This window comes from Clytia hemisphaerica, unplaced genomic scaffold (assembly GCF_902728285.1).
Source record: "Clytia hemisphaerica strain Z4C2 unplaced genomic scaffold, Clytia hemisphaerica genome assembly, whole genome shotgun sequence".
Classification (NCBI taxonomy): Eukaryota; Metazoa; Cnidaria; class Hydrozoa; order Leptothecata; family Clytiidae; genus Clytia; species Clytia hemisphaerica.
The window spans coordinates 605,193-620,311 of NW_027104048.1; the positions used below are offsets into that span (position 1 = coordinate 605,193).

Consider the following 15,119-nt stretch of genomic DNA (forward strand, 5'->3'; position numbering starts at 1 on the left):
AAAAAAATGTATCATAACTGACTGGAATGAAATTAACAAAAAGTTTAATTACACTATGTTTCTCTTTTATTTTATAGTAATGAACTATAGCTTAATTGTTTGATGTCATAGAAACAGTGCTACAATGCTAAAGAGAAGTAAACTTTGAGCTTCTCGTGGGAGGGGGGGTGGTGTGGGAGGAGCTTTCAGGCTTGTTTTAAATAATTTTAAATCAAGTTATCAAATGTTTCACATTTTGTACATTATTCAACATTTTTAGTCTACTCTGTTTCAGTACATCTCTTACATCTGTTAACCCACTTATTAAAGGGACCCCTCGCTTAAAAATGATAACAAGACACTCACTTCATAATCATATGAAAAGCAACTTCCCAAAGTATTAGCACGCAAAACTCTTTCTTCGCTCCATAATTACAAATTATAAATTTTGATGTTCACTCAACTTTCACAAATTTCAAATGACTTCTGAAGGCCTTTGAATTTTCTCGCGCCCTTGTCCCACCAAGTTGTCGACACAAATGCACCGGAAAATTACAGTACGAGTGTAGAGGCCAACTCTAGTTCGAACAGTCTAGAATCCGCGCTCTTCTCCTAAGAAAAACCCTTTGCTTGGTGTCGAGTTGCGGGCTTATGGAGAATCGGTATCGGCTTCAGAACTCCCAATGAGCCCTGGTTGTGTTGCTTTCAGTCAGACGGAGACGCCATACTGTTTTCAGAGGAATTTTTCGATATCTCTACAGGAACTAGCAGTAAGTTTTATGTTCTTTGAATATGCTGTTAGGGGTTTTTAGACCAAAATAGTTTGTTTTCCTAAAGATCACAAACAAGCGAGGGGTCCCTTTAAAGCTATCTTGCTAAGCTCTATTGGCCGACCTTCCGGCCTCGGTGATATATTAATATATTTTGAAGATGGTGTTGGTGGTGGCGATGGGGATGGCAATGGTTTTTTAGGTGATTCTTGGGTTCTGGAGATGATGTCGATGTGAAGGGTATGGTGGTTTTGCCATTGCTCTTTTTAAAAAGTTCCTTGTCTCGTTTTGCGCGTCTTTGGCTCTTCCTTTTTCTATTGTAAATAGGAATTGTAAATTTTCATCCTCTCATTCTGTTGATCGGTGAATTTCTGGATAACGGCTTGCTCCTCAGGGCCGATTTCTCGAGGCTAAAAAAATGGTTTTATTGTTGTTTGGAATTTCATCAGATAATTGCAAATTAATTGCCACCGCAACGAGCGCAGCGAGTGAGGAGGCAGTTATAGTTTCAGGCGTAAGGAATATTGGACTGGAATCTCGAATTTTTGCGTGTTTTGTTTCGTTTCGTTTTGTTTTGTTTTGTTTTGTTTTGTTTTGTTTTGTTTTGTTTTGTTTTGTTTTGTTTTGTTTTGTTTTGTCGCGCAAGCACGTCCGCAGTTAGCCCCTTCCGTAAATGTTCGGTACTGTTTGTTTTTCTTTCCGGGACGGTAGTATTTTTTATGGTATTTTTTATAGTATTTGTATCTTCCGGATACAAAAAAAGTGAGACTTGAATGCAGAAATCTTAACATTGAGGGCTGTATTGCGTGGTTGCAAATTCCTGACTACCGATAATTATAGCGATCTACCAAGAAACTTTGCTCACAATTTTCTTTCAGACGACATAGCTAGCTTTTCCGAGCCTGCTGAATCTAAGAGAAAGGTGGTGTGGCAGAAAGTGGAAAATGGAGAATCAATTGTCAATGTTAAATATGACTTTTTGGAAGTACTACCCGGAAAAATTATTGATTATCTTTTATATATTCCAGCACAAGATGGTGAATATGAAGAAATCAGTCATAAGTTTGTAATCATATTCCTCTAAATTATTTTATCAATTCATATTGTTATGTTATGAGATCGGTTCTAAAAATCATTACCTTATAAGAGAACTAATTTTTGGCGGGAATTAATTTGGCGTATGGTCGAAATAATTTTCAGACACATTAGAGGAAATTAAAGCTTAAAAGCAGGGATGGATACAGGGTATGTGAACGTGGTGAATTCACACACTCAATTTTCTCGAGATTCGAAAAAATATATTTTCTATAAATTTTTTCTTGTAGAAAAAATATTTTGTTCTTTCAAAGAAACATAAATGCTTTCTGTACACAAAATGTTCAAAAGGTACATCTGTTGATACGTTTCACTTTCTGTGTTCAAAATGACGTCAAAGAAGCTTTTGTTTGTGTGAGGGAGACTCTCCATCGTAATAAGTTTACTGAAGGAGTCACATTCATCTTACTATCATACCTCAACGGTGGAGATTATTTTGGCAGAATTTCGTGAGGAAAATTACATAGTTTTTGCATACTCTTCACGAATTTTCATTCTTCAGACTGTGTGAAACCACTGTTTCATACCCTTCACACTATCGCGATATTCGTGTAAGCAAATCACGAAGTTTTTTCTCTTTCTGAGTCTGATCTAAAGTTTTTTACAAGAACATAAACTAACATGAGGACATTTTGAAACTATGATTCTGTGCTCTTATAAGTAGAGTGAATCAAAGATATTATATAATGTGTGTGGCATGTAGCGATGGGGTAGAGTATTCCTTAAATTATCGGATTCAAAAATCGGGATTATATTGGAAAATCGGGGTAAACCTGAATTTTCACACAGTGATAAAAATTCCTGTATCCGCCCCTGAAAGGTAGTTTGTTAATTATACGTTTTCTGATTTGCACATTTCTGACGGAACACATTTGTAGAAGGATGTATGTTGAGGGAAGTCAGAGGAGAAGTCACTTTTTTTATTCACAAATTTGGAATTTTAAGTCAATGAATCTTAAGTTTTAAGAATTTCAATTCATCAATTTTCATTGAATTATTGGCATGGCATTTCACAGCACACACTTATAGGCCAGCCGGTGAGTTTTGGTTCGTTTGTTTTTCTGTGGTTTATTCTAGGATTTTGGTTCTCAGTGTCTCTCTTTAAGTTAGGATAAGCATAAGATTTTTTTTCAGTGCAATTTTCAATTATAGAATTTACCTAAAATTTATTTTGGAATTAGTTAATTTCAGTCTTGTGTTCTTGTCATTTTGTCTCTATTGTTTGTTCACATTTTGAGAAATTTGAGAGATTTAACACAAGCATTTTGAGGATATCCAGGATCATACCGAATAGTGAGTGTAGCATCCTTTGGAAAGATCTGCGTACGCGGGGCGTAAATTTATATATGTTCAGAAAAATGTCCCCAAAACTGCTACCTCCAACAAAAAATGTCTGTATTGAAGAATGGTACCTGTTTAGCCAGCGAAAAGAAGCATTTACCTCGTAAATTTTATTGAAAATTTAATTTAGTAAAACTTTTGCTCTGATTTTGTCGTTTTTTGTCAAGGCAGGATCCTGCTGTCTTTTTAAGCTGGAAGGCATCTTTTGCTTGTAAAATGACGTTGCTGCTGTTCCCACTTATTGGAAATTTTAAACGAGTATCATTCTTGAGGTTTTTTTACCATTTCATCTGGGAGAGGTGAGAGCTGTCCTATCCTCCACTTGCTGAGCTGATGGTGGTGGGTGTCGTCAACTGCTGAAATTTTCCATAAATGGTGTGATGGTTGTTTACTTTGTGGCATTCAAACTTCATGGCACATTTGTGTGATAATTGATTGGAGTAGCCATTACTATTACATCAATTAATCTCATGGAAAACTATTTTATGGCTTGATCAAACCAAATATCTGCAACAGCCATGAAAGTCAGATTTATAAAACAACATTCAGATTTCGAAATATTTTAACTTTTTATCTGAAAAAGCTAATTAAAATTCAGAAAACGCGTGTCAAACTAAAAATCAAAAACACTCAAACTGAGCGAGAAATCATTTTCACCAACTTAACGCGACAAGGACAAAACAAAACAGCGACAATATGGCAGTACCTTTACGGTCAATCGAAATCCTGTGTTTCGAATCAAAAACTTCGTTTTTAGGTTCTCAGATTAAAAAAATTAGATCAAAGAGACTCCATTAAAATTACATCTCATTTCATTTTCAGCCTCTCAGATCTCATTTCAGCCTCTCAGATTCTCGTAACTGAAATTAATCAATTATACGCCATGTGGGGTTGCGTGGCGAGGGCAAACAATGACATGCAAGACTTTGTCTTGATAATAATCGACAAACAAGACAACATGGCTCTACTGGAAGAACTTTTGGAAGTTGAGGTGATACAACAAATGACATGGAAGGCTTGACGCATAGAAATATTGCTGATTCCATTCAGCAGAACTACCCAAATGTTAGAGGGATAAGTGAAAGAAGTGTAAGGAGATACTGTCGCTCAAATAATATCAGGAGAATCTCAGATGATCAACTCGATGCTGCAGTAAGTGGTTTCATTGAATTATATGGGCATGGCTATGGGCGAACCATGATGCAAGGAAGTATAAGAGCTTGGATGGGATCAACGGAAAGAGTTGTCTCCCAAAGAAGAGTACTTAGGTCAAAGTCTTTTACGTGTGGCTCCAAATGCGTTCGAAGAAAGAACAAGAGACATATTTGAAAGAACAAATCCTATCCCATACTATGCGCCTTTCTTCGGCTACAAATGCCATATGGATCAAAACGAAAAAATTGGACAAACATTCGGATGCACTCACGTAGCCTTAATTGATGGATGTTCTCGAATGATTTGTGGATATGCCAATATGCCAGTGAAGAATCCGATTCTCATATACGAGTTCGTCTTTCGACCAGCACTTATAACATATGGGCTGTGGAATCAACTCAGAATAGATCATGGAATGGAGTTTGTATTGTGTATATTTGTCCAAGAAACATTGAAGATTTATCGTAGACATCAAGAAAAAGCTCCGTGGAGACAAACTGCCTCAATTCAGAATAACGTGATTGGGCGTTTTTGGCCCGAACTGAATTCGCGTGTGAACTACCCTATAAAACGTGCGTTAATAGAAATCCAAGAAGTCGATGAGTTAGACATGACTGATCCAGTTTTAAAATATTGTTTTTCTTGGCTGTCTGCATATATTGTAAAAGACGCAGCGCAACATCTCGTTGATTCTTGGAACTATCATAGAGTTCCTGGAAGTAATGGGTGTATTCCTATCCAGAATATGCAGCAAACAAAGCAAACCGTCGATATCGAGAGAGCTTTAATTCTTAGTACACCAGAGGCTGTTAGAATGTACGAAGAAAGCGGTGGAGAACTTACACGAAACGATCAATTTGGTCGAGATCCTCTTGGTACAATGGAACATGCATTCGAATCAAGAAACGCGCTTTTTCGTGCCAACAATCCTTCTGGACAAGAACTATTCTCAGATATTTTTCATAATAACTATGGTAGTACCAAAGATGCTCTTTTGAGCTTTTACGATTTAACATTGAGTCTCTTTGAACAGTTCGGGTGATTTGATAAAAAATAAAATTCTTTAAGATCATAAACTTTCGCTGGCAGAAACTTTCGCGGACAGGGAAGAAATGACAAAAAAATTATTGTTTAATTCTAGTTTTTCTTCAACCAATTTTTATAATAGATGGATGTGACTCAGAACTTGTACAGCAGTTGTTGTTTGGAAAAATTGGCAATAAAAACATTTTGAAAGTAAGAAATAAAATTTCGCGGGAATAAAAATGTAAATTGGTTGTTACTCACCATTCACAATAGTTGGACATCAACCAACAGGATCACTTCTTTATTTAATTATTCGACTAGAAGAACAATGTTAACAGATTCCGGCCGGACGAATCTTGTATTGATCGACATATTTGTGATCCAGTGTTGTACATCGTATTGTAACATAACGTAACGAAACATAAGTGTGTGTGTCTTGAATCTGAGACAAAATCAATCTCAAAAGTGTTTCTGCATCAATAACATAATGTCAACAGAATTTTAATGTTCAATACCAACAATATTTACACTATGTACATTTGGCGGGTCTTCTTATTGACTTGGAAGGCCAGCTTCACCAGCCAAAACCTTCATCAATAAGGAAGCAGATGCTGTAGACTTTGTTAAGTAATCTGCCAGTTGTTTTGAGGCAGGAACCCATTCAATCGTAATGAGTTTGCCTTGAATCATTTCTCGTAAACAGCAAAGGTCAATCATAAAACCTTCATCTTCAACAACTGTAGATGTGTGAGCAGTGTCTCTCAATGATCTACTGTCTGTTATACAAACCGTCGGAAATGTTGATTGTTCTGAATCATAAATCTCACAGAGTAGTGCTTTAATTAATGCTGCGTGTTCTACTGCTTCCTGTAGCGCAAGAGTCTCGGCAGCAAGTGGACTTTTCACAACACGTTTTACTTTCTTTGAAGTCCAGACAATTGGCGCAGAGTTTCCATTTTCAACTTTAATCAGGATAATGAAACCTCCTTGAGACTTAAATACTGGAAGATTGGCGTGTGATGCGTCACTATAAGCATACATCGTTGACTGTTTCACATCACCAATGTTAGGTAAGTGGATCTGAGCAGTTGAATTTTGAAGCTTGCGAAGATACTTGTTCGCTAACCGTATGTCATCTGTTGTACCATCTTTAACACGATTACTTAAATCACACGACGCAAAAGCTAAATCAGGACGTGTTTGTTTTGACACCCATTGTTTCTGTCCAATTAAAGCTTTCAGTTGTAACTATCTTAACTTTTCCTCCTTATCAGTACACAATATCCAAACATTAAACATGACTACTCTCTCTTGGAGACAATTGGATTATCTTTGTAACGCAAGGCCTGTAATATATAATTATACATAATATAAATAGATAATATGAATAAAGTTAAACGAATTACATAATCACAAGAAATTTATTATATATTATCTATAAACAAGATCAATTGTATGACGAACAAACATTTGTCTCATCTCTCCGATCAAGTATGTATATGCTAAGTCTCTAAATTAAGTCCGTCTTAAATCATTTCTCAATATATCTAAATTTTCTTCGTTTTATGATGACCGTTGTCTATGTATCTTGATCTTCCTTATCCTTGTATAATTATAAATAACCTAAGGAACTCCCTGAACTAACGAGCTCCTCCCTTGGACGAAAACCTACCTCCCTCGAGCTATAGGGGTCGGCCTTCGTTCGCCAATCTGACCGATCTTTTGGCAGGACAAAAACCTTGGGTCGTTAAATAAATAAATAAATCTCTCGGTGAATCTCTTCCTCGTACCCGTATCGATTTTCTCGGTTCTGCTTCTGTGTCTTCTCAGTCGGTCAGCTGTCGTCCGTCATTTTACATGGTAAGAACGCGTAAATGAAAAAAGAAATACGTCAAATAATTAAATACGGTTTAAGTACACGACCTTTGCGTTGCAATGAGATGACACGTCTACTAATCTCTCCCTTTTATAGCGCATGCTCAAGAATTCGCATGCCGGTACTTTCGTCCGGAACCGTATAAGATATTCGATTTCCGGATTATTTTTTCAAAATATATCGGAAATCACACATCTTAACTTTTCCTCCTTATCAGTACACAATATCCAAACATTAAACATGACTACTCTCTCTTGGAGACAATTGGATTATCTTTGTAACGCGAGAAACAAAAAAGTAGCAGTTCGAAGAAAGTTAAAGTCAATTCTTAAAGGGATTGGTAACTCATTTTCAAAGGTGATATATTGATTTGTAATGGCTATGTAAGGCTTAATTCCAATGATATTTTAAATATGGTATGCTCCGTGTTTACCTAACTTATTACTCCCATCGACCTGAGCTCAATCTGAATCGTTGTTGGCTGCCTCTAATTCCCCACTAGAGATATTAAATATTGCTTTCTCTCCTCGTAGCTGTTTTGCATTTTTCTGCCTTTTTCTAATCATCTCTTCTTTCCTTTTCTTCAACCTTGGTTAACCGATAAAAGCGCAAATTGATAAGTGATTTGGGAATTAGGGGACGAAGTTAAATAAGTAAGTCTCTCATACCTGTTGTCCGTCGAAGTTCAAACGAATTCATCAATAATCATTAAATTCTAATGCCTCTTCTGACACCCACAGGCTGGAAAATGCCTCTACCAATCAATCGACTGGTAAACATAATACGATCCGGTCCACTGACCGATCAATAATTTTGTCAATTCATTAATATCTCCTTCACCTGTTCTAACGTCACGTCACCAGTTCGTTTTGAGCATGAAAAAGAAGAAATAGAAGAGACGCAATACTCTGACTCAAAATGGGAAATTAACGATTGTTTTGCAAGCATGTTCGCCTTAATGCCTTAGTCCCTCGTTAGGCCGTTGAAAATCTTAACATCATCCTAAAATCGACATGAAGCCAATGGACAATTGTTTATTTATTCATTTTTGAAACTATTCAAAATTTATAATGTACTTGAATAATTGGAAAAGGAACCGATCTATTTAAAAATGTCTGACACGAAACTATTAAACGCCGTCTTTCCTCCGCTGACTTCAATAATCATGAATTCTAATGCCGCGCTGTGCTCATCTGACACCAACGGGCTGGCAAATGCCTGTACCGCTCAAGCGATGGGTACAAATAAATAAAATCCGGTCCACCGGCCGATCAACTTCGCTCTAACGCCCATAAACTCAATTTTTTTTTTTTTTTTTTTAAATAATTAATTCTGGAAACCTTGCGTAAATCCCATCCAGTTCATATACGCTTTCCTTTTCATTTATTTTCGAAACCCATTGCAAAATCGACAAATGTCAAGTCTGTTAATTAATTCTCGAAAACCTGGCGTAAATACCATGTGTTCATCTACCTTTCCGCTTTACTTGTTCTAACGCCCGTAAATTCAATTTTTGAATGGTTGTTTTAATTTTTCAAAAACTTATTGCAAAATCGAAAATAATGTCTCCAAAATATAATTGATTCTCGAAACCTGGTGTAAATACCATCTGGTTCATCTACGCTATCCGCTTTATTCGTTCTAACGCCCGTAAATTCATTTTTTGAATGGTTGTTTTCATTTTTCAAAAACTTACCGCAAAATCGAAAATAATGTCTCCAAAATAATAATTGATTCTCGAAACCTGGTGTAAATACCATCTGGTTCATCTGCGCTATCCGCTTTATTCGTTCTAACGCCCGTAAATTCATTTTTTGAATGGTTGTTTTAATTTTTCAAAAACTTATTGCAAAATCGAAAATAATGTCTCCAAAATATAATTGATTCTCGAAACCTGGTGTAAATACCATCTGGTTCATCTACGCTATCCGCTTTATTCGCTCGAACGCCCGTAAATTCATTTTTTGAATGGTTGTTTTCATTTTTCAAAAACTTATTGCAAAATCGAAAATAATGTCTCCAAAATAATAATAATTGATTCTCAAAACCTGGTGTAAGTACTATCTGGTTCATATTCGCTTTCCGCTTTATTCGTTCTAACGCCCGTGAATTCAATTTTTGAATGGTTGTTTTCATTTTTCAAAAACTTATTGCAAAATCGAAAATAATGTCTCCAAAGTAATAATTGATTCTCGAAACCTGGTGTAAATACTATCTGGTTCATTTACGCTTTCTGCTTTATTCGCTCTAACGCTCGTTAATTTAATTCTGACGTTACTGTTAATTCGACATTAACAGATAATTCAAAGATCGATAAATAAATCTGTAAATAATACGAAGAAATATTTTCGAAATCATTTAGCTCAATAGCTTGCGTAAATAACGCATGTTCCGCTAGCCTATCCACAATTCCGTCAACATCTCTACTTTCCTCGTTTACAGTTTTAAAACGTCCTGTTTATACAGTTTTGGCAAAGATAGAAATATCCTAAATTAAGAAGCGTTGTCTCTTATGAATCATTAGTTATTGTAAATTTGATAAGTAATACGAGGAAATATTTTTCAAAATATATTTTCAAATCAGATAATTCTCAAAAGCTGGTGTAAATAAGGTCTGTTTCACGAACCAATCGGAAATCCTTAAACATAAAACTCGACAAATTATGCAAAATTTCTCAAAACCTTTGAAAACTCATTTAATTGCGAATGCCAAGAAGAAAAAGAATGTCCGAAAATCTTCTGCGTTCAGACGATAACAAAAGCTTTGCAGTGTTAAAATTTTTAATCTGACAAGAATCTGTCAGTTTTCATTTTTCCATTTGCGATGCGAATGCATTTTTGTAGTATGAGCAATAAAATTACAGTTAAGGGAAAGAATAGAAGTCTAACTTTTAGGTCCCTGGAGACTCATAGAAAGTATGACAAATTGTCACGTTGTCGTTACACAAAAATTAAAAGATTATCACGCATACTTTTCAATCAAATAACTTCAACTAAGTTCCATCAAATTCTCTTTGGATTTCCAGCTCCTTTTCTCTTCGACTCTTAAGACTTATCAGTTGCTCCCTTGAGGACGGATAAAAAATCAAAATGCAAAGTTTCTAAAATTTTTAGCTGTTTAAAAAACAACGTATCGTTCCATCTTTCCTCGTGTTATGTTTATAAGAGAAGTGTAGTATAGCAGTATGAATTTTTGAGATCACTACAATGCTATCCCGATTTTGCAAATACTTTTGAAAACTTAACCTTTATATGAATTTTTCGGACACACATGAAGCTTTCAATGCACACCTTGCTCTTGATTCTCGATACTAAGTCATTAGATACAAATGTTTGATACGTTCTTAAAAAGAAGGATTTTTTACCATATTGCAAAGCTTTCTTTGTTCCTTTCATCCTTTTTCTTTTTGTACCCACTTCAGTCTCGTTCATAAATCAAAGTTTCTCATATACGGTGCATTGAGCTTATGATCTAACAAACTATTTTTGATTTCCTTTGAAGTCTCTTTTTGTATCTTGACATTATCCAGTGCTTTCTCAGTTTTTCTGAGTTTTGCTGCCTACTCCTGTAAACGTCTTCTAGTACACGACCTTTGCGTTGCAATGAGATGACACGTCTACTAATCTCTCCCTTTTATAGCGCATGCTCAAGAATTCGCATGCCGGTACTTTCGTCCGGAACCGTATAAGATATTCGATTTCCGGATTATTTTTTCAAAATATATCGGAAATCACACTTTCCTCTTGAGTAAGATTACGTTTTGATGTATCTTTCAATTCAATAGGTTGAAGTGTCTTAATGTAGTCATTTTATGCATTGCTACAAACTCTCCTGTCTGGTTGATGTCCAATCCTAGGTACTGGAAAGTTGAAAACGATTCTTTGCTTAAATCAAATGATTTCTGTACATGTGATACAATTTTCTCATGGAACAGGCGTGTTCCAGCATAGAAGAAATCGTCGACATGACAACATAAAACGCCTTGAAGCTTTTCTTTGTTTCTCAAAAAGGATAACGCTTGGTCATATTTGCTTCTTGTGGCACCAGCTTTAACTAGTTCCTCAGCAGCTTTAAGATACCACGAGCGAGGGGCATCATTTAAACCGTAAACAGTACGTTTCAATTTCCAAAGTTTTGAGGTATTCGCCTCTCTTGGCGGTTGAATGAATACTTCGCGATTAATTGGACACCCTTGCAGAAAAGCAGCTTTAATGTCCATAGAGTGTATTTTCCACGAATTGCTCACGACAATTGTTGATACGAGACGAAGGTTTTCCTTACAGATAGTTGGGGAATCAGTACGAACTTCAGTATTGATTTCCTCAAAACCACGTTTAGCTGCTAATACTTGAGGGTTGTTACTGGAACAGTCCTTCTTCTTCAACTGGCTGCCATTGAATATTTTCAAAATCAACGCACTTAATAACACCCGACACTGTTTATTCTTGCAATTAGCTTTTCCAGCACGATTAACAGCGATAAACTTTTCTTCCTTATTGGTATCTGGGTCAATGAACAAAATTTGTTGTCCAATACGAGGAAGCTGAATTTGTTGAGAGTTACTTTTATTTCTACGATCAGTCTTTTTCTTATCTCCCACCGGATGCGTCGTTTCAACTGTTTGGATCTCTGGTATCTTTTTGTCAGGTTTGGTAAGCTTAGGTTCTGCGATCGGGTTTTCAACTGGAATCATAACTGTTTCATTACTAACAATATCGATGTCTAATAGCTCTGGAATGGGTACTTGTGGTTGTTCATCTTCATCTGGTACGATAAGTATCTCCTTTAGTAATGATCCCGACCTTTCCTTATTTGCTTTCGTCAAATGGCATGGACTTACTCGTAGAACACTTCCTCCGTGACGCACAACAACAACTTTTCCGTCAATTCCGATAATGGTACCTGGACCATGCCAGTCCTTGTCTGAATTTCGTTTGTAATAGACTGTATCTCCATTATTAAACTCTTTGCTCGTTGTTGTTCGTGTTTGACGTGATAACGCTGTTTTGATTCTTTTACTGGATTCAGCTTGGATAAATGCCCTTCTAGCAGAGCGAAGAGCATTCAAATGTTCAACAACAAATTCACTTGACGTTTTCTGGTAACTGAGATGTTAACGTGGACGGAAGATTTGGGTTACGGCCGAAGACTAGTTGATTAGGACTGTATCCCAAGTTGTTGGACAAAGCATTTTTCGCACTTACAGCCCAAACAAGTGCATTCTGTATGGAGCACTGAGTATCAGCAACAATTTTGTGGATCATGTTTCCTAGAGTGGCATTATGTCTCTCGACTACCCCATTTGACCATGGTGATTCAGCAGCTGTTGAAGCTATCGATACATCTAAAAGTTCTGCTACGTCACGAAGCAGTTCATTGTTAAACTCTCCTCCATTGTCAGCAAAGATTGATTGTGGTGAACCGAAAATAGCAACCCAGTGTTTCAAGATTTCGTCAACTATCACCTCCTTGTGTTTAGATTTGATGACGGACTCGATCATATGAAAAATAATGTACTTTTTATCGTTAATTGTGATAAACTTTAAATCCATTGCAAGGCAACCATTAAATTCTTTGGAAAGCGATAACGATACGACAGGTCTGGCTCTGGCTTTTCGGTAACGGGTACAAACATCACATTCCTCTGTAACTTGATCGATAAGTCCCAATAACTCGTCATCTTTGATTTCTGCATCTTTTACGATAGTTTTCAGTTTTGTGGAATCAACAGGATGTCCAAACTGTTTATGCAGCTTAACAGCAATAGACTTTTTCTCCTCTTTCGACTTTGTGTTTAAATCATTTATTGTAAGATATAACTCAATTGGTGCTTCAGGTGCGATATTACGATTGACAAGAATCTGCTTTGGCGAAATAGGAATACAATAATGTCTGCTTGAAGCGTGTTGAAGTTTTATCTCTGTACCGAAAAGAGTTATCGTGTCTTTAACAAAATCAAGTTGTCCACCGGCTTCCTTTATACTATGCTGGGAAAGTAAGAGAGGTACCTCACAGTCGACTACATCTGTAAGGATATGCCCTGGTTTTCCACCGATGTTAATAGGAATGTTTACTTTCTTCAATGATTGATAAACTTGACTAGGAACGAATTGATACGACTTCTTACTTTTTGTTCCTGTTACGTCTTCGCGATTTGGTAACGAATCGAGATAGCAATTTAACCAATTCTTTCCGCATACATTTGAAGGGCACCCTGGATCAATAACTGCACAACTTAATGTTTCTGATACCATCTGCTCAAGAAAACATAACTCCACTCCACTTTCTTGCGTAAATAACTGGATTTTCAAATGTTGTAATGATAAGTCCTTTTTATCTGCATCCGGACAGTCACGGTAGTAATGATAGATTGAACCATAAATTTTACAACGAGTAGGGTTACCATTTTCATCTGGACAGTTTCTATAACGAGTTGATGACTGTGCTTGAGGAGCGCGACTGTCCTCTTGACGGGATCCTCGATAGTTAGCTCCTCCACGTCCACGATATCGATTAACTCGAAAATTTCGTCCTCGATTAGCAGAATAATTGTTACGAGAATAATATGCTTGTTCATTTTCAACAAAAATATCTGATGTATCTTCAGTCGTTTTATCATCAGTCGTACACGAATCGTAAATAGCTTTAATCTGCCGTTTCATATCATCATACTTCAGTACTGCAATAGTGGCTCTGGCTAAATCACGTTTACTTTTTGGTATAAGCTAGTACTGGCGAAGGAAACTCAATCTTATAAGTTTTCAGTTTATGACTTCGTATGCAGTAAACATTGCCTGATCTTTTGACACTGCATAGAGTTCTCTCAGTTTGGTTATAAGCATATCTAAACCCTCTTCGACATTTAGCTGTTCTTTCGTTAATGTTGCACATGCTTGGCGAACCTTTGGGGATAAACTGAGATACAACACAGGTCCCTGTTTTGTTTTAGCTAAATCAGTTACTAACTGCCACATTTCAATTTCATGTAACCACTGTTCAAAGTCTCCAACTTCGGAGAACGGGGGCAATCCATACTTTTGCCCTATCGAAACAACACCTGCCATTTTCAACAATTAACCACTTTAGTTTATACTTTTATAACAACCAAAGTTCATAAACTTTATCACACTTTAGTAACCAACCAATAATATCTTTACTGCAAAACCACCGAATGCTGCTACCATGTAAATTGGTTGTTACTCACCATTCACAATATTTGGACATCAACCAACAGGATCACTTCTTTATTTAATTATTCGACTAGAAGAACAATGTTAACAATAAACATTCGCAGATAAGGTATTTTGAAAATTTTCGCGGGAATAAACTTTCGCGGAAAGGGCCAAAAAACGCGAAACCGCGAAAGTTTCTGCCAGCAAAAGTCTCTGACCTTAAAGTATAATAATGTAGGGTTTTTAAAATTCACATGAAAAAAGGCCCAAAATTCCTAAAGTCACGATTTTTTTTCTATTTTCTTTATAAAGAGTCAAAGATGGTGGTATTTAGTATATGTTAGTGATATTAAGATGAGAAAAGAAAAGAAAAATTTAAAATAATCCAATTTTGCCTTAAAATTGTAGGAAACACATGGTTTAGGTAGGGGCTCGGGACCGAATTTGGGACAGTTTAAAATTTTCAAAAAGTCACTATACACTAGCAAAGATAATACATATTATCTTTGACACTAGCCAGCCGTCGTACCGTCGTTTTCCGGGTTAAACTTTAACCTGCTGTATCTTTTCCGAATTAAGTTTAATTTTTTATGTTTCAGAATTCAACTACCACAAGTGATACTTTTATGGACCTACCTGGTTATGCATTTAACACATTTATAATTGATATCTACGTGACGTGACCATTAAACAATCATTCAGAA

The 15,119-nt window shown here is 36.3% G+C and overlaps 1 protein-coding gene and 1 long non-coding RNA gene across 2 annotated transcripts; both read right to left on the bottom strand.

Annotated features, from left to right (window-relative positions):
- Positions 1-6,675: 6,675 nt before the first annotated feature.
- LOC136811923 (uncharacterized) lies at positions 6,676-9,972 on the bottom strand. Its single transcript, XR_010847303.1, has 2 exons — positions 7,911-9,972; positions 6,676-7,204 (listed from the first exon to the last, which is right to left on the bottom strand). It is a non-coding gene; the product is annotated as an uncharacterized lncRNA (long non-coding RNA).
- A 1,043-nt stretch (positions 9,973-11,015) lies between these two features.
- LOC136811901 (uncharacterized) lies at positions 11,016-13,905 on the bottom strand. Its single transcript, XM_067068523.1, has 2 exons — positions 12,448-13,905; positions 11,016-12,341 (listed from the first exon to the last, which is right to left on the bottom strand). The coding sequence occupies exons 1-2, from the start codon at positions 13,903-13,905 to the stop codon at positions 11,016-11,018; spliced, it is 2,784 nt and encodes a 927-aa protein (XP_066924624.1).
- Between the last annotated feature and the right edge of the window lie 1,214 nt (positions 13,906-15,119).